A 23586-nucleotide genomic window follows, 5' to 3' on the forward strand; every position below is an offset into this window, starting at 1 on the left:
CTATATCAGGTGTGCATAATTATTAGGCAACGTCCTTTCCTTTGGCAAAATGGGTCAAAAGAAGGACTTGACAGGCTCAGAAAAGTCAAAAATAGTGAGATATCTTGTAGAGGGATGCAGCAGTCTCAAAATTGCAAAGCTTCTGAAGCGTGATCATCGAACAATCAAGCGTTTCATTCAAAATAGTCAACAGGGTCGCAAGAAGCGTGTGGAAAAACCAAGGCGCAAAATAACTGCCCATGAACTGAGAAAAGTCAAGCGTTTTCTAAGGTTTTATGGACTGATGAAATGAGAGTGAGTCTTGATGGGCCAGATGGATGGGCCCGTGGCTGGATTGGTAAAGGGCAGAGAGCTCCAGTCCGACTCAGACGCCAGCAAGGTGGAGGTGGAGTACTGATTTGTGCTGGTATCATCAAAGATGAGCTTGTGGGGCCTTTTCGGGTTGAGGATGGAGTCAAGCTCAACTCCCAGTCCTACTGCCAGTTTCTGGAAGACACCTTCTTCAAGCAGTGGTACAGGAAGAAGTCTGCATCCTTCAAGAAAAACATGATTTTCATGCAGGACAATGCTCCATCACACGCGTCCAAGTACTCCACAGCGTGGCTGGCAAGAAAGGGTATAAAAGAAGAAAAACTAATGACATGGCCACCTTGTTCACCTGATCTGAACCCCATTGAGAACCTGTGGTCCATCATCAAATGTGAGATTTACAAGGAGGGAAAACAGTACACCTCTCTGAACAGTGTCTGGGAGGCTGTGGTTGCTGCTGCACGCAATGTTGATGGTGAACAGATCAAAACACTGACAGAATCCATGGATGGCAGGCTTTTGAGTGTCCTTGCAAAGAAAGGTGGCTATATTGGTCGCTGATTTGTTTTTGTTTTGTTTTTGAATGTCAGAAATGTATATTTGTGAATGTGGAGATGTTATATTGGTTTCACTGGTAAAAATAAATAATTGAAATGGGTATATATTTGTTTTTTGTTAAGTTGCCTAATAATTATGCACAGTAATAGTCACCTGCACACACAGATATCCCCCTAAAATAGCTAAAACTAAAAACAAACTAAAAACTACTTCCACAAACATTCAGCTTTGATATTAATGAGTTTTTTTGGGTTCATTGAGAACATGGTTGTTGTTCAATAATAAAATTATTCCTCAAAAATACAACTTGCCTAATAATTCTGCACTCCCTGTAGATGTAGAAAAGCATGCTTGTGTGAATGGGTGTGAATGAGGAATGTTGTTTAAAACACTTTAAATGCTCCAGTAGGGAAGAAAAGTCCAGTCCAAAAGAACCAGTCCAGTCCAAATCATATAAAAAGGCACCAACAACACAAAAATAGTCAAGTGTTCCATTTTTGTGACATGAATTTGCTTAGTGAAGCCCAGCAGACTGCCTATATGGGCGCACCTGTCAGTAAGCTTGATAAAAGTTAAACTGGTCAGTTATATAAAAATGTACCCTCTGTGCAGTAGACCGTTTCTTTACATGCAGAATGAAATCAGGAGTACAGAGTGAAATGGCAATACTGAAAAACATAAACCCCAATAACACGATGACTTTCCTTTAACCCAAAAAACCAGCTGTTGTTTTTAGTCTCATCTGTGTACAAATGAAAATACACACTCAGGCTCCCCACCTTACTGCAGTTAGTGAACCTTAGCGGAGATAGGAAAAATATGTCAAATCTACTCAGGGCTGTTTCTCTCCCATCCTGGAACAAAACTCTCCATCTTTCCATATAATTTGATGAATGTGAACACATTCCTGGCAGGAGAAAATCTTTGTCTGAGCCCGATTAGAGTTATTCCTGCCCTATAAAAGGCAAAAAGCAGCATAAAGAGAGAGAATGTAAGAAAAATGGCAGCCAAGCAGCCAAACGACTTGACAGATTTGAGAAAATGCAGTAATTTATTGACTTAGTGAAGTTTTCCTTCACCGAACACAAGCTGACAAACTGATTAAGTTTCATTTTCCGGACAAATGAGTAAAGTTGTTGCATTTTTGTTTTGCTTTGTAAGGCAGACAGTACATGAACACTGTTAGTAGGTCAGTTAGTGAGGGCTTCCCTGCTCTGTAAATTGAAAACACTCCTTTCATAGTTCTCCGTTTTCACAGGCTTGCATGGAAGTCATCTTTACAGGTCTGAAACCACTGTACTGTCCATCTGGGCTCGGGTACTCCCTCCTGATTCTCCACACGCAGCAGCTAGGAATGGCAGGATGGGTGTCATTGGGTGGGACCCCAAACCACCAGCTGATGTACTCTCTGTAGGCACAGTGACGCAGGGCGGCAGTCTGAAGCTTTTTCACTGAAGGAGACAGGGGATCCTGGTACAGGAGCACTGCTTCCAGCAGGGAGCGCCGCAGCACCAGCTGCCCAAACAGAGGAGACGAGGTGATGCAGGTGCCCTCGGTCCGCCTGCAGCACAACTCCTCCTCTGGGAGGGAGGAAGGAGCACAGGAGTCACACATACACCAGGCTGGACGATGGGGTTTGGCATTTGGATCGGTTTTCTTGCCAAGGGAAGGCTGAACATCATCATTGGTGTCATCACTTGGCTGTAGGAGGCAGAGAATGGCTCTCAAGTGTCCTGGATCCTCCTGCAGAGATGAGAGCATCATTTTAAAAATCTGTCTCTACAGCAAGAAATAATGTTGCATGACATCACACACAAAAAACACACAATTAGGTTTTGTCATCATTTTTTTTTGTTTTATTTTTTTAAATTGTGCTTATTCCGGTCCCTCAAAAAGGACCGATTTGCCTTAGGAGATAGTACCAAGTTCCTGGGATCACCTAAAACCCCTAAAACACAATAAGGTAGTGATTCATGGAGAACTCTGGATGCCTCAAACAAGAGGAATTCTTGGAATGTCCAAGTGAGAGAACTCGAGGCCGACCCAGGACACGTGAGAGGGATTGTGTCTCTCAGCTGGCATGCAAACATGTCTCCCAACAGAAGAACTGGTGAAGGAGGAGGTCAGGGTATCTCTGCGGATGGATGGAACTTCTTTTTGATGAAGATGCTCAAAACTTTCCTTATATTTACATCATGTGTCTATCAGATATAATTCAATTCACAATAGAATTTTCAGCGGTAGGGTATGAATTACGACCTCTTTGTGTTTTGGGAGTAGAAAAGACCTGCTGTGAGTGAAGAATGTGCTACAGGTGAGCACAAATATTATTCTCATCTCGCTGCCATTTATAATCTGGGTTTGCTCATATGGTGTATTTAAAAGCAGTTGAATTAGCCATTAGCATCTCCCGTTTCTTTCTGTAGGGTTGTATGTGCAGGCTACTATCAAGCATCTTTTTTTGTACATTTTCCTCATTTACACTTTGATTTCTGCACTCTGTGCTCTGTAGGTTTACCTTACGTGGCTGAACAGACATCGGTTTGATGACCTGTAAACTTTTCTTTTGTGAGCGTTTTACCAGTCGAAGGTTGTTCTCATCAATGTAGGAAACACAAAGGATGCACTGCAACACACGGTCACATGAAATAACATTAATCTATTACATTCTTTGTCACTGGTTCAGAGCTGCAGTAAACACAAAATCAAATCAAAACACCTTCACCTTCACTTGATCTTGGATTGATTCCACTTTCCTTTCAGAGTAGTTTTGACCGACCTCTGCAGAGTAACAGCTGGTTACAATCAACCAGTCGATCAGGATGGTTGTCTGGACGGAAAGACAGACTTTCACATAAATAGAGATGAGGGACACTTTCCTTCAGTAAACGTGAACTTTACACTAAATACGATAAGTTACATTAGACATGTACAAAATACAATCAAGTTGTTTAAATCAAAATTAAGTCAAAAAGTTACAATTTGGACATAAAACCCACATTTATGACCAAACTTTTCTTGCCAAATTAAAAGGTTTACTTGCCATATGTAAACAAAACTAAAATTACTTAATTTCTTTTTTTACTGTGGATATTTGAAAGGTAAGCTTTTAACTTTTTGAAAATTTTATAAATTTTGTAAAATTTTATTAAAAATCTGTCAAAAGACAATTTCAAAAGTTTTTAAATAAGTTCTTAAAATGTATTAAATAATAAGGTAACTATGACATTCAAAGGACAACATCATGTAAAAATGTTATAAAACTATAATTAAGGTAAAAGTATACATACAAAAATGTTTCTAATGTTAAGTCTTACGTTAAAAGACACTCTACACATGAAACTTATTTGGACTTTTTACTGTGAGCAATTAATACAATATAAGAAGATTAAAATCATGTAAATTTTATGAAATCATGGATAACTTCTCGATTTTTTAATGACATTAATAAGCTTGCTTTGATATTTATGGTTGCTCCCCTGCATCTGCAGAGGAGTTGAATATATTTTCCATGCGCTGCACTCCCACTCTGGACTTTAACACTGAGTCCCACTGTGCTCACTCCTGAAGGAGGATAAAAGCATGAATGGACATGTGTGTGGTCTCTCACCAGGGCATAGTAGGACAGCGTTGAGCCGATGTAGATGATGAGTTGAATGAAGCTAAACTTTCCCGCCTGAAAAACAAATCACATTTTCCCCTTTACATTCTCCTCTCGCCAAAAATTTGGATATACTGACGCCAGAAATTCCCCAAGAGCAAACAGGCAAGCACAAATTGAGTTACTGATAAAGTACATCTTGTATGACTTGTCAGTAATTTTATTTCACTAACAAGATACAAAACTTTTTCTCTTTCAACTGAAAAAAAAAAAAAAATGCACATAGCCCGCTAAACATAAAAGCCAAAATTCACAGATACAGAGTCTAAAAATATTACCAATCATATAAATCTGATTTGTCTGATTTGATTACATTTTGATTCTCTGTCCAACATCAGTTTGAATTTTCCAGTGTTAAACTTAGATTATTTCCTACAGCATCACACAATCAGTCCAATTTTAAGCATTTTTTAATTCAGATTCCAGCTGACTTGACATTTGCACAGTTTTAAATGGAGTCAAAGTTGCATAACAGGAGTAGGGAAGAAGTAAATACATAATTACATTAAAACAAGGGGGGGGGGGGGGGATGGCAAAGAAAGTAAAAGAAAAAAAAGAGGTTATGAATGAGTTTTTCGAGAATAGTTTGAAAGAGTTTTTCAAAAAATAAGTCTTGTTAAAAAACTGGAGGCTTATGCAACCGATTTCTTTGAATCCAAAAATTGTTTGACATGCAAGGTCAAATGACCCAACTGTAATACATTATACAGTGAACTAATGGTTTGCAGAAAATCTGATCTCCTGGAAGTACATCTAAAATGACCACAATTTCTTCACACAAGGCAACAAAATGGCAGGAAGCAGGTTCTATTACAGCTGTGTGAAGTTCAGAATTCAGAACATATCAGAAATGACTGGTATGAAATAGAAAGGTTAACTATTAACATTTACATTTGTCAGTGATGTTGACTGTTTAACGGAGCACCTCATTGCTGTGCATTGCCGTTATCGCCTTCTAAGTGGATTCACTGCTAAAAGAGGTAATAAAGGAAGCACTGACCAACAATCAGCTCTCAGATACTTCAGGGTCACTTCACTCATTTCAGAGCCTTCCTGAGAAAAGTTCACTTTTCAGCCACAGTCCTGGAACTTTTGTCTTAATGAGGGCTTTTTGATAAATTATTAAATAGGAGGAAAATATACGGTGGCCCTGAGAGGCCAAACGGACTTCAACTTAAGAAACACCAGCAAAAAGAAAAACGCTGCAAAAGCACACAAAACACAACGGAAATAGGAAAAGGAAAAACAGATTTCCAAAAGCACAGGGGAAGTGATTCTGTGGAGACAATAACCCGACGGACCAGTTGCAGGAACCAAAATATGCTAAGAATTGCCCTGGGAGACACTTAAAAGAAGTGGAGGATCTATTGGTTTTGTGAGGAAAGAAAAGATCAGAGGTAAGTGTGTTAGCCTAACTATTAGCCTAAAAACCCGTCATCAGTATTATATGAATCATGATAAAATACATCTACCATGTTTTGGGTTCCTGCAACTGGTCCGTCGGGTAATAGTCTCCCCAGAAACACTTCCGTTGTGTTTTTTCCTATTTCTGTTTTCTTTTTTTGTATATCCATTGTCGTTTTTCCTTTTTTCCCCCCCTATGTCCATTGTGTTTTGTGCACTTTTACAGCGTTTTTCTTTTTGCTGGTGTTTTGTTAAGTTGCAGTCCGTTTGGCCTCTCAGGGCCACTGAAAATATATCATAAACTCACATTTTTCCCACTGGGAACCCATCAGCTGATCTAAACCAAACATTTCCCAAATTAGCATGCCAGTGTGGCTACAGTATGCAAGGACTATAGCAGTGCAGTGATTAAAACCGCTGCCTTGCAGGAAGCAGGTTGCTGGTTCAAATATCCTGGTTGGCTTGGGCCTTTCTGTGTGGAGGTGTGTACAGTGTGCTCCCTGTGCCTGCGTGGGTTTCCTCCCACAGTCCACAGGCATGCATGCTCGATTAACTGGTGGTGCTAAATTGGCTGTAGGTGTCAGGTAGTAGTGTTTTAGGTGAATACTGTGAGTGTTTTGTTCTAATATGATTTGTAATCTGAAGTTCTTTGGCATTACCATGATCGATATCATGGTTTGGGTTTTTTTTTTTATGGTTTCTTGCTCATTTAATGAGAGTCATGCTAATATGCAGTAAAAAAACAACAACAAAAAAACAAAACAAAAAAACAACAGCAGCAGGAGCAGATTGATTTCTCCCAAAACAATCATCTCAAGGGGGGAATAATTAAACTATTCTGAAAACATGACAACAAAAGAGAAATTTTCAGTTTTGTTGTGGTGTCTTATATTAATATTGTATTTTTTTACTCCTCTGGGCCACAGTAGTACATTGTTAGATCGATTCAATGGCTCAATACTGTGATTTTCTAACGAACAGCAGTCTTACTCATTGATGAATTAATTGTTCTGCATTAGCAGTCAGCTTTACTTTAACCCTTTAACAGAGGGACGAAACAATAAGGAAATAAAAACCTCACCTGTCCGAATACCATGACATCAAATCTGATCCCAAATGCTTTGTAGAGTGTTCGCTCCTCCACTCCATTCACAGTGTTGTACTTTGCAAACCTGGTGAAAAAACACAGGATGTGACAGATACAATAACTTTGAAGGGCTGACGTAAATATTAAAGCAAGAGAAGGTTTGTCACCGCTTGTGTATAGCTTTAATTGTTTTCATTGTTCCTTTAGTGACTCTTGACTGTCCACTGCACACAGAGCACGATGGAGGTGACCTTTGACCTGCGCTCACCTGAAGTTGAGGCCTGGATAGAGCGTCTTGTTGCTCTCTTTTTCATCTAGTCGCTTGAAAGAGTATCTGGGAAGGCAGCGCTGCATGAGCCTGTCGAGGTTGCAGTCCCATTTGATCAGGATGCCGATGACGCCTCCCTGTGGTCAAAAGCGGGACTACAAAAGCTCAACATTTACAGAGGAAAACCCAGAACTGATTTTTTACATCAGTTCATGTTTCAGAATTTAGAGTTTTTATTGATTACTGTGCTTGTGTAATAAGGTATATTTTTCCCAACATATTAAACTTCAAACCTTCAAATAAGAGTATTTCTACTTATGTCTGAGAAAGAAAGAAAAAAAAAGCAGGACAATAGCAGCAATTAAAACAAAGTGCACCCTGAAAACAGAACATAAAACAAAATTAAACTATTTCTTTATTTTTATGTCCACACACAGTTTGTTGTGGCAACGCTTCCTTTTCTTTCTTTCTTTTTCGCCCATCAGTGGTTTTTCATTTCTATTTGATGACAGAAATGGCTCACAAAGAGGAAGGATGTCCATTTTACTGACTTTAAAGTTAAAATCTCAGGATGGAGAAATATTGTGGTACCAAACCACTTGGGGATGAATTCTGCTTTCACCTGAGAGACCCGTGAACACATTAACTCACCTCCACTGACATCTCAGAGAACCTTTCCCCGGCCTCTCGGACGATGTCTCCCAGTCTGAAGATGGGGCACAGGGAGTCGTTTCCTCGGTGGCAGTTCCTCAGGTAGGCGTCGTTCATCTCTGGGAGGATGTTCCTTCTGTAAAAGAAAGAGGACTTCAATATTTAATTTAAAAATCTGAAGTTTCAGTTCCCTGGTAATGAAGAGGGTCTTTCTGAATGTTTTTTTATGCCAAATGCAAAATATTAGCATCATTAAACACAATGTGCAGTTGCAGCAACCCAGCAACAAGGAGCAAAGGTAACACAGCAGCATAGGGGTTTCTGTATGTATTTGTGCAAACAGATTTGTAAATGCATGGACTGCTGAACAGTTTTGCTCCTGCACAACAGCACAGTAAACCTGAAGTGAAACAACTGTGATCCAGTTTAAGTGATATAACATCATTGTTTTCATTGAAGATAAAGATCTGCAAGATGAACTATAAAAATAAAATAAAATAAAAAAAATCTCCTTAGCATTAAAAAGAAATTGTCACAATGATCAAGTTCCAAGAATTAAAAACTAACTCCAAAACTGCTGATGCAAAAAAAAAAAAAAAAAAAAAAAAAAAAAAAACCCTGAAAGAAAAACAAACTCATTGAAAAAATACAAAATCTCTGCATTTCTTAACTGAAGCAGCTGAAGGGGAGAAACTGAATCTGCTGTATCCGCAGGCACAGAGCAGTCTCACCTGATGTAGTTGAAAGCTGGGAATCGGATGTTGTTTTTGATGAGGACAGTGAAGTTCTCAGCTGCTGCCAGCAGAGCAGGTCTGCGTCACATGAAGCGATGATTATTAGCCAAAACGCTTTTGAGAGCAAACTAGGCCAATTAAAAACTGCTGGGAAGTCCTGTCAGCTTCTCAAAATGCTTCTTGCTCTGTATAATCCATAGATGTTAATATTTATATGAGTGGTAAATGTATGACTCTAGTATTCGAAGATTGTGTGGTGGTTTAAACTTGGTTTCTACTTATTGGAGGGGGTGTGATGGCATGTATTAGTATGTTTTTCTCCTGCTTTACAGTCCAAGCTTTTGCAGAGGACTACTTGTATGATGTGTCTTCCAGCTGTTATCATAACAGAGCCAAAGAGGGTGTGGAAAGAAGGGAACAAATCATGGAAGAATAACAGCTGTGTCTCTTGCTCCCGATTGAGTTGGTATAACCACTGCACAGTCTACATGCATCTAACTAGATGTTGTACCCATGTTTTTTAGATCGAGCTCACATGATGTGGCTGTCAGTGAACTTCAAAGACTTCTGAAATGTCACATTGTGTAGAAAAAAAACATTTCTCTTACCTTGGAGGAGTCGATCTGGTTTCGATCGGACACCACGCAGAAACTTCACAGGTTTTCTTCGATAAATCAAACTTCACACACGATCCCGTTTGAATCCCTGCAAAAGGGAAGCAGTCGTATAAACCCTAAAGGATGTTTGATTCCTACAGCAGACTCAGAGCTGCATAGAACTACAACCATCTGAGCTGCAAACCAGAAATTATTAATTCCTCTGATTTCTGTGGACACAGGACGTCACTCTCATTTTGGGAACAGCACAGGGATCCAGTGGTTAGCAGAGTCACGTCACAGTGGGGCCTTTCTGTGTGGAGTTCTCCCTTCACATTGGGCCTGTGTGGGTTTCTCCCAGCTTCCTCCCACACAAAGATATGCATGTTAGATTAACCGGTGATTGTAAATTGGCCGTGGATGTGAGTTGTAATGTGGGAAGTAACCATTATATAATATAAACACATGGTTAAAGGTGCTTTGTAGTCTAAAGCACTTTGAGTGGTCAGTATAAAATGAAACATACAATATTTTTAATGCTGTGTTTTTATGTTTTGTTACTCTCGATTGTCTCACAGTTTCAGTAAAATGGTTTAGCTGCTCTACTGTTGTGTATGAACCACCTGAAGTTAGTTTTACATTTCTAATCTTTACAGAAAATCTATTTAAACTGACAAAAGCGGGATAAACTGACACCAACAAAGTGTCAGTTTATCTTTTAATACTTAATGATGTCTTTATTCTTAGCTTCAAGCTTATTTATTGCTACTGAATTTCTAATTAAATACTAATTAAAAACTAAAGTTGGATCAAAAACTGCAGTTCCCATATCACTGGTGGAGGCTGACTCCAAGACTGAGTGAATCTCCATAGACTCTCATGTTAAAATGCCCAATTTTAAAGTAGAAACAAACATGTTTAAGGTGAACTGGACCCCTTCTTGTTTGCTGCCCTTCTAGCAGCTAAAAAACCTGCAGTCTGTTGGCCCTGGACATGAAACAAGGTGTATTGAAAGAAGTCACTGTACCGTGTTTCTGCTGGTCCCAGGCTCCTTTCTCACAGTCCTTATCAGTGTGACAGAATCTGCCTTTGAGAGGAACCTGAGAAATAGACAGTGCAGAAAATTGGAGTTACTCTTATTAACAACATCTTCTATTTACTGTAATCTTTGTTAGCAATACAATATGTGATGTCATTAAAACAAGATGAACACAGATAATAATAAAAAATACAAATGATGAAAAAGCACCTGCGCACATTTCCCCTGCTTCTGATTCTTTGTCACAATTGCGTTGGTCACCACAAAGAAGGTGTTCTTCCCCTACAAAGATTTTTAAATAAATAAATAAAGGAATTTTTATTTTTAACAACCACAAAAAAAACCTTCACAGCTCAGCACCCAGAGGATCAAGTTCCCACCTTCCAAGGCCCGCTGTAGTCCACCTCATCCCAGACCATGTTCCCGACCTCGGGCAGGGGCGCCTGAGCCACACCCTTTACCTTTGTGGTAACCGAGCTGACCACCAGGTCAAACTCCTGGTACTTCCTGTTCCATAACATCATGATACTGCAAGATAGGAAATAAATGAAATTTTTAAATGATTAGAGCTTGGGGATTATGAGTCACATTGTCTGGTTTAGAGGATAAAGACTCAAAACTGAAGGAATACGTTCAAGTTGTAGATATTTACCGGACACTGATGGTCAGCTTTTTGTAGCTTAACCAGTTTTAGGCACAAAAAAAGCTGCAATTAGCTTTTATGGTGATTAATCAAAGGCCATTTTGATATCTTCTTGTCTAATAACAGAAAGGTCATGTTTTCCTGCAGCTGTCTCTGCTACTAGCTATGCTACTAGGATGTTTGGTGGGAAGCAACAGAAATGCTCCTTTTCCAAATGGAAATCAATCAAAATGAGTTAAAAACTTGCTGGATATTAAATTTGTTCCTCCACTAATTGAAGATAATTTTAAGGATCTCAAACTGGAGTTCAGACTCAGTCAGATATTCATAAACGATCACTCGTGTCTGTTTCTCCCTGCAGACGCTTCGAGCTTTAACGGGACTTGTGAAAGTGCAGAAGTGAGAAGTGTCAGCTGAGCCGCACTGTGCGTGCGTGCGTGGGCTCAGATATTTCACATCCACTCACCAGATGAAGAGCAGAATGGCTCCGTTCAGACTCCACTTGAGTGAGCCGAGCCGGACGCTCTGGATCCGGACCAGCTTGTTGGTTTCATACTGACACAGAGCGCGCAGCCTGCAGCACGGCATGGTAATGATGGAAAGGCGCTCCGGGCTGGATTTTTAGGACTTTTTGTCTGATTTCTGTGCGGAGGAGGAATCTCTGACTCATTTCTCAACTCCTCTTCCTGTGTGGATGGTCACATGGCCACACTTCTGCAGATGCACCATGCGCTCTCACGGAGGGAATTAAACTGCAGCGCATGTCACGATATCAGGATTTGTATGTCTAACAAATGTAAAAGGTAACCTAGACATCCAAATTAGTTTTCTCTGTCGTTATTTAGTGTTCCAATATTAATGATAGCCCTTAATTTCATTCCCCTCCTAGATAATTTGTTTAATCTGTTCTGCTGATTTTATTTGTGATGTTTAGTTGAAATGTTTCCTGTAATGAGGGATCATTAAGTCTGATATCAGGCTGCTTTTGACTCTTTTTAGCGCGAATTTATGAGCTCAGGTGTGTTTATTCTATAAAATGTTTGCATGTTCATACATATTTATGCTTTTTGTTGATTTATTTTTGATTCATCTTACTGAAACTGCTGTTTTGGTTTTGGTTTTGTACATGATAAAGGTCGGTTGGACCGGAACGCTGATTTAATAAAATAATAATAAGCGAGAGTGTGTGGAGGTTAGAATTTATCATTTATCCTTTTACTAAGACTGCAACGCACTTATTAACTCACAACCGTCACCGAGCAGCTTAGAGATCAATGTGCACAGATGGTTGAGTCTGAGCCGTTTTCAATAACTGGAAGTAGCATACAGGACATATACAGGATGTTTTTAAAATATGGAAAATGAAAAGTGACACAAGAATAAAAAATCATTAAAAAGTATTTTAGCTTTTCCATGTTTGTTATTCCACTGCAGTTGTGAATTGCTGCTGCACCGCGCAGCTCATGTTGTTGAATATTTTCTCAACAGTTTTGGAAAATATACGTTCATATTTTTAGTAATATATAATTTCAAAACACAAAATTAACCAGGTCTTTTTGTGTGTGTGTTTATTTCTCGTCTCTCTTGTGAACAAACTTACTTGATTTTTAGAAGAAGAAAAAAAAATCGAATTTTTCCTTCTGGCGTTTTGCCTTTGTCCACCTGCCTGTGTACACAGAGCCAGAGGAGAGGAAATGCTGTGCCACTGCTGACACTGTGTTTGTGTTGTTGTAAAGGAAAATACATTTACCTCTAGACTCATTCGATTGTTCTGTGAACTCATAGTTCAAAATCATGAAAGGAGGTTCAGGATGCAGAGGGGGTCGGGAGAAACCACTTTAGGACTGTCAGAAAAGTTCCAGATGAGGACATCAAAATGATTTTTGAGAGGACGAAGAATAAAGAAGAAGGTGTGAAGCTCTTATGTTCAATGTGTAACACAAACATGAAAAATAAAGGTACCAAGACTTGAATCTTTCTTCTGTTTTTTTCTTCGTCTTTTAAATAAACGCCTTCCTGTACTCTAGATGGCAGTGTTGTCTCGAATGAGTTTAGGGGACTCTAATCAGATCACTGTGGAAGGATTACCTCTCTCTGTCTCCATGCAGGCTTATTAAAATTATTTTTAAAAATGTATTAAATTAAAAAATACCAAACTGAAACTTCTTTCCATGCAGCAAAGAGAGAAAACTAAACAGCAACAAAATGAAGAATTTGGTTGTTCCATGTTTGCTTATCTTCCAGATAAAGAGCTTCTTGTCCCCAGCAGGACAAATGGATTGTTGTGACGGGACAGACTTTCCCATGAGGAAACAATGAAACAGTCATGTGTGCAGAGCTGGAATGTCAGTGAGAACATTTCACTCAGGTCAGGGTTTCTATCAGTGCATTAAATGTCAGACCTTTTCCTTTCCATGCAGTAGTTTAAAGCAGGAACTATAGAGCCAGTATCATATTTATTAAATGTGCCTTTAGCATAAATAAGATCAAGGTGGCATCCAGAATTGAACCAAAAATCTCTTGATTTGCAGTCAAATTCTCTACATCTGAGCTCTACCCTACATGTCCCCAGCCCTGTGCAAGCCCATCATACAGTGTGGGTTACAGCGAGCCTGAAGGCAGCACTTTCGTAATCATACAGAGAAGAGGACACACAAAGAGCTCCAATCCTGACATCTCTTCTCTTAGTGGTATTAAAAGTATCACAGAGCCATGGCATCCCCTCACTGCAGGATTCAATAATTCATTTTATTTGTCCATTTTGCCCAAAGTTCCTACATCTAATTTTCCAAAAAATAAAAATAAAACATGATGCCCCCTCTCATATCAGAATTACAGCTCAAATCCTGTTTTCCCTCAATTTGAAATTTTTTTAGAATCTACACATCTTACACAATATTTTTTCATCCTTTTAAAATTAGATCTAACCTTTTTGCTTTAGACGTCCCAAACAGAGTTCCATCAAGACCCTCGGTGCATGAACGGAGATGGAGACTCAGCTGTCAACCTCTCCAATCATGCTATAAGGGACTCTTATTTTAAATCCAGGGGCAACGTTTGAGTTTGTTGAGAAATTTTTATAATTTGGCTTTTTCTTGGTCATTCATCTTGTTTGAAAATGCACGTGCGTGGTGTACAAACATATGCAAGAACCTAAGCTCGTGTCAGTGTATTTAGTTTGGGATATTTTTATTACTGTGTAGAATTTATCTAAATTGTGAAGCATTTTTTAACTGTAAGTTAAAAAAAAGTGATACTGAAATTAGGTTATTATTGTATTTTTTAAAAGGCTGCGGATCTCCTATGGTGAGCATCAGTTTTCTTAAAAACTCACTACAAATGTTTGATTTCAGACGTTCACTGCTGGAGGATGGTGTCTGTCAGTATCACAGATCTGTGGGGGAAAAGCTGAAGATCAGGTTTTAAAATATTTTCTGGGGAGGATAGCCTTCTTGTGACCTTATCTTGACTTTGTGATAGCCACAGGCTTTGTTATTCAAAGTATTTCACCCGTTACATTTGTCTAAATGGAAAAATGTCTAAATCTGTTCTTACATAAGAAGTGATTTCCAGAAATTCTGTGACTGGCTGACAACTTAGTTTTAATCAGATGTAAATTTATTTATTTTTTCTTTGTACAAAGTGCAGATGGTTAAATGCTCATGATTTCTTTAAGTATGAAAACATCCCAATAAAAACAAACTGGACTGATCAGTCCGACCAATAAAGTTTGATTTTGTCGGTTTGCATACAGAAACCTCCTCAGTGGAAAAGCTTCTGCAGTATAGGTTTAAGCTGGGCAAAATTGCCGCTGTTCTTCAGCTTCTGTGGCATGTTGCTGGACTTCATGAGCGCCTCGTGAGCTTCTTCAAATAACTTCTCACCGAGCTCTTTCTTCACTCTGTTCCTCCAGGCGATCAGCTTCGGGCGACCTTCAAACCCATCAAAACCAGTTCCAAAAGGCTGCAAAACAGACAATAGTGCAGTTATATTTGTGGAAATCAGCTGGCAATTGTTAGAATTTAACAACAAATAAAAACTCAGAAGACAAAATAAAGTTAGAACAATCCGAGCATATCATTTTCATTCAGACAATTCACCTGATGGACTATACTGCAGTTATGACTGTCTGCCAGCTACACGCTTATCATCTGGCCCTAATGTGCTCCATGTGAAGCAGGCTTAATGTAGGAGTGGCCCTAATTTAAATATGGTTTTATATGCTAGACATGCAGATGAGTTGAGGTACTCATCACAAACTCATCACAAGTCAATGCTGCCAGTCAAGGCCAAATGTTGTCCATGAAAACAGTTAGATACGACTTTTGACCAAGTCCAAGGGATTTAGACCCGGAGTAAACTGCAGTTTAAGACAACTTAACTCGACCACAATGGACTGGTAACACAAACCAACTGAGCACAGTACCATGGATATGACTAAACTAAAGACTAAAGATTAAAACCTGTACACACGAATGATTTCAATTGGCTTAAATGTGACAAGACTCTTGGAGAAGAGATTTAAAGCTCCCTCTTCACACACGCTGTGGGAGTTTAATGTATACGCAGTATTTACTTATAATTTTAGTTTTAAAATTAGTTACGACAGGCAAAGTAGAAATCCTGCGACAGAAGCAGCAGTAGTGATGGAAATATTAGTACCTGCATGATCTCCACTATGGCCACCACATCAGCCACAGAGATTTTGTCCCCGAGGATGAACGGTTTACTCTGGAGGAATTTCTCCTCCAGCAAGTTGAGCGACTGCTTCACATTCTCAACAGCAAAGTCCATCGTCTCCTTCGGGATTTCAGAGTCCATGACAATCTGATACAGAGCCTGCCATCACAGACACACAGAGATTAACTGTTGGCACCGGCAATGCAGTCAAGAGCCTAAGAGAGGTAGTTATTGCTGATCCAAAGAAAGAGCTTCAAACTTTTCTGTTTAGTTTTGTTTCTGTTTTTCTTAGTTGACTCTTTTAAATGTTTTTCCGTGTGGAATGTGCATAGATTTCCAAATGTTCTTTTGGATATCGTTATGCTTAAAATCTTTAATTGTTAGTGTCTGACTGCCAGGTGGTCATAAACTCAACATTTACTGGATGGACATTCATAGCACGCAGAGGATACACTTTTTGACTTTTCCTTTTGTGGCACCAGCAGGTGATCCTGTGAAGTATCTCAATATCCTGGCACACTGTTTACTGGAAAGTATTACTGTAAATATTACAAACAAAACATTGTACTAATGGTGCTTATTCTGTGGTTTTTTTTAGAAGTGCCAGTTTTCAGCTCAGCCACCCTGTGTCATTTAAACTTCATGCAAAGCTGCTGACTTTGTGCCACATTGTGCCTTTCTCTCAAAGAAGAGTCAACTCTAAATTGGTGCAAAAGTCTAAATCCAAAGTGAAACTGGTCCACTGAAACGTCCAAACAGACGTGTCAGTGGGGACCGTAAATCATATCATATCTACAAAAGGAACCAATCAGACAAACGAGGCTGATGAAATGTGTGTGTTGAAAAGCGTCAGGTGAGGACAGTTGATTGAACTGGGACACGAACCCTGAGCAGGAAGACCTTTGAACAGTGAGCTCTGAGGTTCATGTGCTGCCAGGAGAAGTATTCGTTCACACGTGCTCGCTGCTGCAGATCAGCAGGAAACCAGTGATCTGCCACTGACCCCGAGTATTTCTGCATAAGGTACTCCAAGATCGCAGTACTGCAACACAAGAGAGAACAAAAACAAATGATGTTTTAACCCCTACTTGCTAAAGTGCTGAATTTAACAATTCTTAATTATCTTTTAGTTTGAGAAACTCTGTTTTGTAGGTTCAGTTTTAGCATTTAGGATGTCACAGTCCTGTTTTTTGAGCTGTAAATGACCATATTTAGATTACTCTCACAAATATCTGCCAATTACTGCCAAGTATCAAACAAGTGAAAAACTCAAAACTCACTGAGCAACACTGAGGCATAGACTTCTTAGATGTACTCTTAGTACAATTACAGTAAATGCACAGGAAGCTGTTTAACGTGGCACAGAACTGCATGCACAATGGTCCAAAAGGCACAAATGTGGAACATGTGATATTAGCTATGCTGCAATCTAAGTAAAGTATGTCAGAGATACAGGACAAGTAAAGTATTTCAATTAAATTATGTATATAATTATATCATTTAAATAATGTGTAAAGAAGCCAGACCAAAACTCAGACGCCCGATGTACCTCTCAGTCAGAATGAAGCCTCCATCCTTCATGACAGGAACCTTTCTCACGATGCTGAGGTCCCCAAACTCCTTGCTGTACTGCTGCCCTGAGACAAACACAGAATCCATGCACACGTTACAACACGTTAAAAAAACAGGTCTAGACTGCACAACTCCATAAATTGTTTCAGAATGTGGGAAAAGAGATCAAACAGACTAAACTGTCTGGAAGCAGAAAGCATTGCAATGTTTCTCTGCAGAGGTGGGACCAAGTCATTGTTTTGCAAGTCTCAAGTAAGTCTCAAGTCTTTATCCTCAAGTCTCAAGTCAAGTCTCAAGTAATGTCAGGCAAGTCAGAGTCGAGTCTCAAGTCACTGGTGTAAAAGTCCGAGTCAAGTCACAAGTCTGAAACTTTGAATTTCAAGTCCTTTCGAGTCTTTAAAAAAAAAAAAGAAAAAATAATGTTGCAGTTATGCTAAATGTAAATATTAGACCATGTAATTTTAAAATCTGTGTTTTTCTCAACACATGACAAAATAGTGAACTTAGAAAATATACACAAATTGTGAAATTGCACCTCTTTAAAATGCAGCTCAATTAAACCTAGCTCCAAGAATAATTTTCACCGACAGTTCTGAGATAAGCTGCATGTTATTCTTGGATGCGGTTGTAGGACCAGCTTTAAAATCGCATGACAAAAATATCATACACATTAAAAAAAACTGTATCACCAACGTAGCCTGGACAACATTTGCTAGTTAGATGAAGTCAGCTATCTCATCTTAGCATATTTATATGCATATTTATAATCATACGGTTCTTGGAGTGAGTGCACACACTCATGAAGTTTAGTAACTTCAGGTCACTGCAACAAGCCCAGGTACAGTTTACCGACGGATGGGTACAGGACCTTGAAATGCACCGTGTAGAAAGTAAAGACCATCGTACGTATCATAAGTTTACCAGTCTCACAAATCGTCGTCATAAATACACATTCGTTAACCGTTTATTAATAGGACCTTTGAGCTCAACGGTAATTAATTAGTAGTGGAAATAATTTCTGGTACCCATCACAGAAATGTAGCAGTGACAATAATACTGTATGCTGTAATCGTACTGGGCAATTAGTGATACAAAACAACTGTTTTATCCTGTGAATAAAAGTATATGTTTTTGTCAGTGTACCATAATAACAGAAGCGAAACGCAATATTGTGTCAGGACAATTCACTATTTATGCACAATAAACAAAGGAGCATAGCGCGACAATTTCTGTTCAGCGCCAGACTTGCTTGTAACCTATATCACCAATTATGTTATGAAAATGAGGTATTAACTACTAAAAAACACTGACCTTCGTGTAAATGCTTGGAGCAGACTAACCTGTGAGCTGGAGGGTTCTGGGACCTTATATTTGATCTTTGAATGGCTGCGATCCAGGCCATCCGTCACGTCTTTGTTACTTCGGAAACATGGCTCGAACAATTTCTCTTCAACGACATAATCCGATAACAACCGATCTCTTTACCCGTCAGCTTCTCGTGGCTGTCATGCGACCGGCTATTGCAGTTAATAATACAACGGCTTCTTGACATTTTTGTGTTTCTTTTTATCGCTGTATAACTGATTTCAATTGAAAGCCTGCGTGCGCTAGTACCGCTTGCCACGAGTTCCCAGAATCCTTTGCGGTTCTACCCGTGAATGACGTCACATTTTCAATCTCTATATAATATGCATGTTAAATTTTATATTTGGGGTAAAATATCAAGTCTTTTCAAGTAAACCGGTTCAAGTCCAATTCAAGTCCCAAGTCATTGGTGTAAAAGTCCAAGTCAAGTCACAAGTCTTAGAACATTTTTTCAAGTCAAGTCTAAAGTCATAAAATTAATGACTCGAGTCTGACTCGAGTCCAAGTCATGTGACTCGAGTCCACACCTCTGTTTCTCTGTTCCTTTGTCTTGGGTTTTTCTCTCTCCCTGTTTTACTTGCTTGAAAAACGTCCCTGTCTTAAAGAGTCGGGTATCTCAGAGTTAACAAAACTCTTTCTGGGTGAAATGTGAAAAATGTAAACTGATATCCCAGAGGGAGATTTTGTGAATGTTAGCAATTACAGCACAAGTTAAAAGCCGTGGGGGCATTCATCTCCTCTGAACTCTTGCGAAATCCTTTTCCAGTCCAAATTATTCGCAGACAAAGAGAACAAGCGGAGTTCAAAGTCTACAGATCATTTAGCTCTATATTTTTTTCCAAAATATACAAATGCTACTATTTTAGAATGTGAGCTGAAACTTTTACAAAAGCATGCATGAGTCAAATATAAACTATCATCTCTGTCCCCAGCAAGATTACCTGTGGCAAGGTCGACAACCTTGAACTCAAAGGGAATCCTGAGCGCTCTGGCAAACAGAAAGACAGAGCGGCAAGGTGGGGATATCAAATCGAGATAGAGCTCCATCATGTCGGAATGTGACGGCTGCAGATGCTTCCCTCTGTGTTGTGGCTACTCTCCTGCCTAGCCTGATATAGTCTATCTGACCAGAACTCCGCCTCTACTTGCTACATGACCTACTAACGTTTAAGTGATAGTGATCGTTCAAAGTAAGCAATGGTTGAGCAATCTGAGCTTTGGTCTCAACTTAACCAAACATTTCATAAACTCTAGTCACTTTTTCATCTACTTTATGGGTCTCTTAGCTCAGCGGTCCCCAACCTTTTTTGCGCCACGGACCGGTTTATGCCCGACAATATGTTCACGGACCGGCCTTTAAGGTGTCGCGGATAAATACAACAAAATAAAACTAGTACAGTGCCAAAGTAGTTACCCCCGTCAAAAATTGTTTCCCCATTCACGGGAGCGCGCAAAGTAGGAGGTGCCACTTGCCCAGCTCCGTTCTGTACGCTACTTGTCACTGATCTGCAGTCGACGCGATAAAGAGTAAAAGCTGGAAAACAGCAGACTCGATGAATTTAATATTAGTTTCGTGACATTGTAATGTGCCGTGTGGAAGACAGTTTACCTTATACTGTACACTGAAATAACCTGCTGGGAGTACTTTGTCTAGAAAAAGACTTTGATACTATAATACTGTAAAACCAGATGCGATCATGGAAACACGTCGCTCTCCAGTGAATTTACACTCGGTTTACATTTTGTAGCGAAGCTATCACGAATGAGTTTATTTGCAAAATCAATCTCAGTATAACCAATAAGTACAGTAACTTTGGAGAAGATGTCTTATTCACAGCAAAAGTTATGGAGGGATACAGATTTTATCAGGCTGTATGGCATCGGCTGCCAAAATGTGTGCCCCCCCCATCTGTAATCCATATTGCCTTTGCCATCCCAAAGGGTATATTTGCCAAATAAGTCACAGTATAACCAATAAGTACAGTAACTTTGGAGAAGATGTCTTATTCACAGCAAAAGTTATGGAGGGATACAGATTTTATCAGGCTGTGTGGCATCGGCTGCCAAAATGTGTGCCCCCCCATCAATAATGCACCTTGGTTTTGCTATCACGAAAGAGTTTATTTGCAAAATAAATAACAGTATAACTAATAACTACAGTAACTTTGGAGACCATTTGGTTTTTTTAGACTTCTTAATTTAACATCTACATCTATATATGTAGATATGTGTTCTCGACAATGTGTGCCATAAGAACACTAGCTGTGGACCTTTAGTGTCAACTATGTACAAGCGAGACAAATAAACACATCTTCTGGTGGTGGGCTTTTCACGCAGAGCTGGTGGAACCACTGCAAACACATCTCACACTGAATCTGTAAAAAAATAAATAATTACAAATCCCAATGTTAAAATTTCATTTATGGGAATTGATCATAACATTTAGCAGTCTTTTTTGATGTCATTACCCATTTGTTGTCAGTTTCATGCTCTTCTTCCCCGCAGAAATGACAGATGTTTGTCAAGTCATCTGTTTTAAAAAGTGAAAAAATAGCACATAGAGTATGCTACCTACTGCACTTATTACTTCATTCAAACAACTATATGGTTTGTTTCTACAGCCATCATGATGAAAATATTCATGATGTGAGAACATTGAATGGTGGAAAATGAGTTACCTGTCTCTAGGAGAAGAGTGGTGGCAATTTGCAGCCTGTGTGTGTTTATGGCCTTTTTTGTAGACGGAAAGTCTATTGACTCTTTTCGCAAGATCTTTTCAGCAAACTGAAAAAGAGATTCTAAGATGACTAAATAGGCTAATATCGTAAATGTTATTTTATAGTAATTTGTTTCCTGTGAATCAATTTCTTTCTTTTATTGTGTAATTATCTTATATTCCTTTTCCTGTCATTAACATTTATTACAACACAACATTTCCAATATTCTCGTATATATGTATGTATTACGGTTAAGACTGGTACTTTCAATGCAAAGACTCCACATGAGGTATCGTCCACTTGTTTTGGGTGTTTGACTGTGTCACAAGTCCATCTTGAGACGTTGCATCCTTTTTTTCGCATGAATGCCCTGAAAGATAAGTACAATAAAAATAAATAACATGTTTTAAAATTTTGGTGACACAAGAAGGTGAACAGTATGGAGAGCTTAAGTGTCTGTTGAACATCAAGTTAAGAACTGACCACACTGTTTTGTTAAAATCATTACTTTTTAAAAGTCTACAACGCATTTCCGTGGACAATTACTTGTGCTTTTTTTTTTCCCGTTTCCGCCCATGATATAGAAATCAATCACTTACACAGTACACTTTGAAGAGATGTGGAGGAGGAGCAAAGATGAAATTCACACATGTATAACCTATGTGAAATTATTTTAGACATTTGTCTGATGTTTTAGTGCTAAACCTCCGCAACACTTTATGCAACTACTAAACATTATTCTCCCCGTGCTATATTTTCTAATGTAAAAACATCATCTCATACAGACATCAGGTCCTCAAATAAACATTGAAACATGGGGAGACTTCTCTGTAAAGGCAAAATTAACCCATAACACCACAATATCAGAAGGCCAACACAAAAATTCAAACCTGTTGCTGCTATTTTTTTAATTTTGAGTGCCAATTTTTTTTAAATTTTTTTTGATTGACATCATACTTATAATTGTCATAATAAACACAAAAATAACAACAGCAACAAAGCGTTTAATAAAGGGTCAAAATAAATTTCAACATTTATCCTTACCTTGTTGATTCCAAACAATTTTGGATACCTTGTTTAGTTTCTCCGAGTGGATCAAGATAGAGTGACTTCTTTTCTTGTGGGTAAATGACCTACAGTAAAATTATGTGGAGAATTACATGTAATAATTCAAGACTTAAGATTATCTGCATGCCATGCATTTGTCTTATAAAACTGATTTGATGAATATTGTAAATGCAATTATTTTTTTACCACTAATGTCCAGTGATGATGTTCATTTACAATTCCCAGAATGACTTCATGCTCCATGGGTTTGCTCTTAAATTGAAACAAAACAATAAAAATATTCACTTCAGAAAGAAATGCAATAACATGTTGTTTAGAGTCCTTTTTTATTAAAGCTATTTATGATATATTATATATCATCCACTTATAAAGTACTCTGCGACAGCCATGATTCACCCCTCATTTCTTTAACCTGTGCAAGAAGCTGGACTATCTTATATTTTTTATAAGTGGTTTTGCACATTACTTCCTCCAAGACTAATAAAGGTCTTTCTAAGGATTTTTTTTGGACATGGAGTTCATTTTCAATCATTTTCAATGCGATCCTTTTACCATCTGCAGAATAATGTTTAATGCTTTCTTAAGCCTCTTTAACAGTGACGTATGAATCACTTGATAATAAAAAGGTACCTATTAAAGAGATGAAGCAGTGTTAATGATTTCAAAAGAGATATTAGCCTAAATGTTTGAAAATCTCAAATCAAGCATTGATTGGAGTGTGTACAAAAAGAGGAGGAAACCAGACAAGCAGAGAACAAAAGAGAACTGTCAAGTCTAATAAACTATCCACATCTACTAACCCCAGTCTCAATTCATTCTTTCTGCATAAGCTGTTATCCAATCTAAATCTGGATGTGGATATGATCTGAGATACTTAAACAATACACACAAGATTCTTTCTAGAGATACCTACCTTGAGTCTTGGAGCTTTTCTCTTCCAAATGGCAGTCATTGAAAATGAATCAATGAATGCTGCTTTTGCTGAATTATGACGATTGCATTGTCTCACCACACTCTAATAAGTAAAACATTGGTTCAAATAAAAAAAACATGTTAACGTTTTCCACTAGAATTTTTGAGTTAAGCCAACTTCTGGCAGAATAACATTAATTCAAAGCAATATTTTTGAGTATGGTGAAGTAGCTTTTTTGGCCACAATTAAAAACATTCTTAAGTAAAATTAACTTAATAATTTTCGACTAGAACACAAAAATTTAAGTTGATCCAACGTGAA

General features: G+C 38.5%; 2 protein-coding genes across 4 annotated transcripts; both read right to left on the minus strand.

Moving 5' to 3' along the window:
• Positions 1–979: 979 nt before the first annotated feature.
• Positions 980–12669, minus strand: p2rx7 (purinergic receptor P2X, ligand-gated ion channel, 7). 3 transcript variants are annotated; one of them, XM_080894581.1, is made up of 13 exons: positions 11417–12666; positions 10688–10835; positions 10518–10589; positions 10296–10368; positions 9281–9377; positions 8670–8750; positions 7939–8074; positions 7288–7424; positions 7014–7104; positions 4478–4543; positions 3587–3697; positions 3386–3493; positions 980–2610 (listed from the first exon to the last, which is right to left on the minus strand). In XM_080894581.1, the coding sequence occupies exons 1-13, from the start codon at positions 11536–11538 to the stop codon at positions 2104–2106; spliced, it is 1749 nt and encodes a 582-aa protein (XP_080750707.1). In that variant the 5' UTR covers positions 11539–12666; the 3' UTR covers positions 980–2103. The 3 variants fall into 3 exon arrangements, with proteins under 3 accessions (XP_080750707.1, XP_080750708.1, XP_080750709.1); XM_080894582.1 differs by having other exon boundaries at positions 3593–3697; positions 11417–12663; XM_080894583.1 differs by lacking the exon at positions 8670–8750 and having other exon boundaries at positions 11417–12669.
• Positions 12670–14532: 1863 nt separating this feature from the next.
• On the minus strand, positions 14533–19938 carry LOC308404279 (glutathione S-transferase theta-3-like). The gene is made up of 5 exons (XM_080894269.1): positions 19509–19938; positions 17180–17267; positions 16516–16672; positions 15613–15789; positions 14533–14913 (listed from the first exon to the last, which is right to left on the minus strand). The coding sequence occupies exons 1-5, from the start codon at positions 19615–19617 to the stop codon at positions 14713–14715; spliced, it is 732 nt and encodes a 243-aa protein (XP_080750395.1). The 5' UTR covers positions 19618–19938; the 3' UTR covers positions 14533–14712.
• Between the last annotated feature and the right edge of the window lie 3648 nt (positions 19939–23586).

This window comes from Rhamphochromis sp. 'chilingali' (assembly GCF_963969265.1).
Source record: "Rhamphochromis sp. 'chilingali' genome assembly, chromosome: 10".
NCBI lineage: Eukaryota > Metazoa > Chordata > Actinopteri > Cichliformes > Cichlidae > Rhamphochromis > Rhamphochromis sp. 'chilingali'.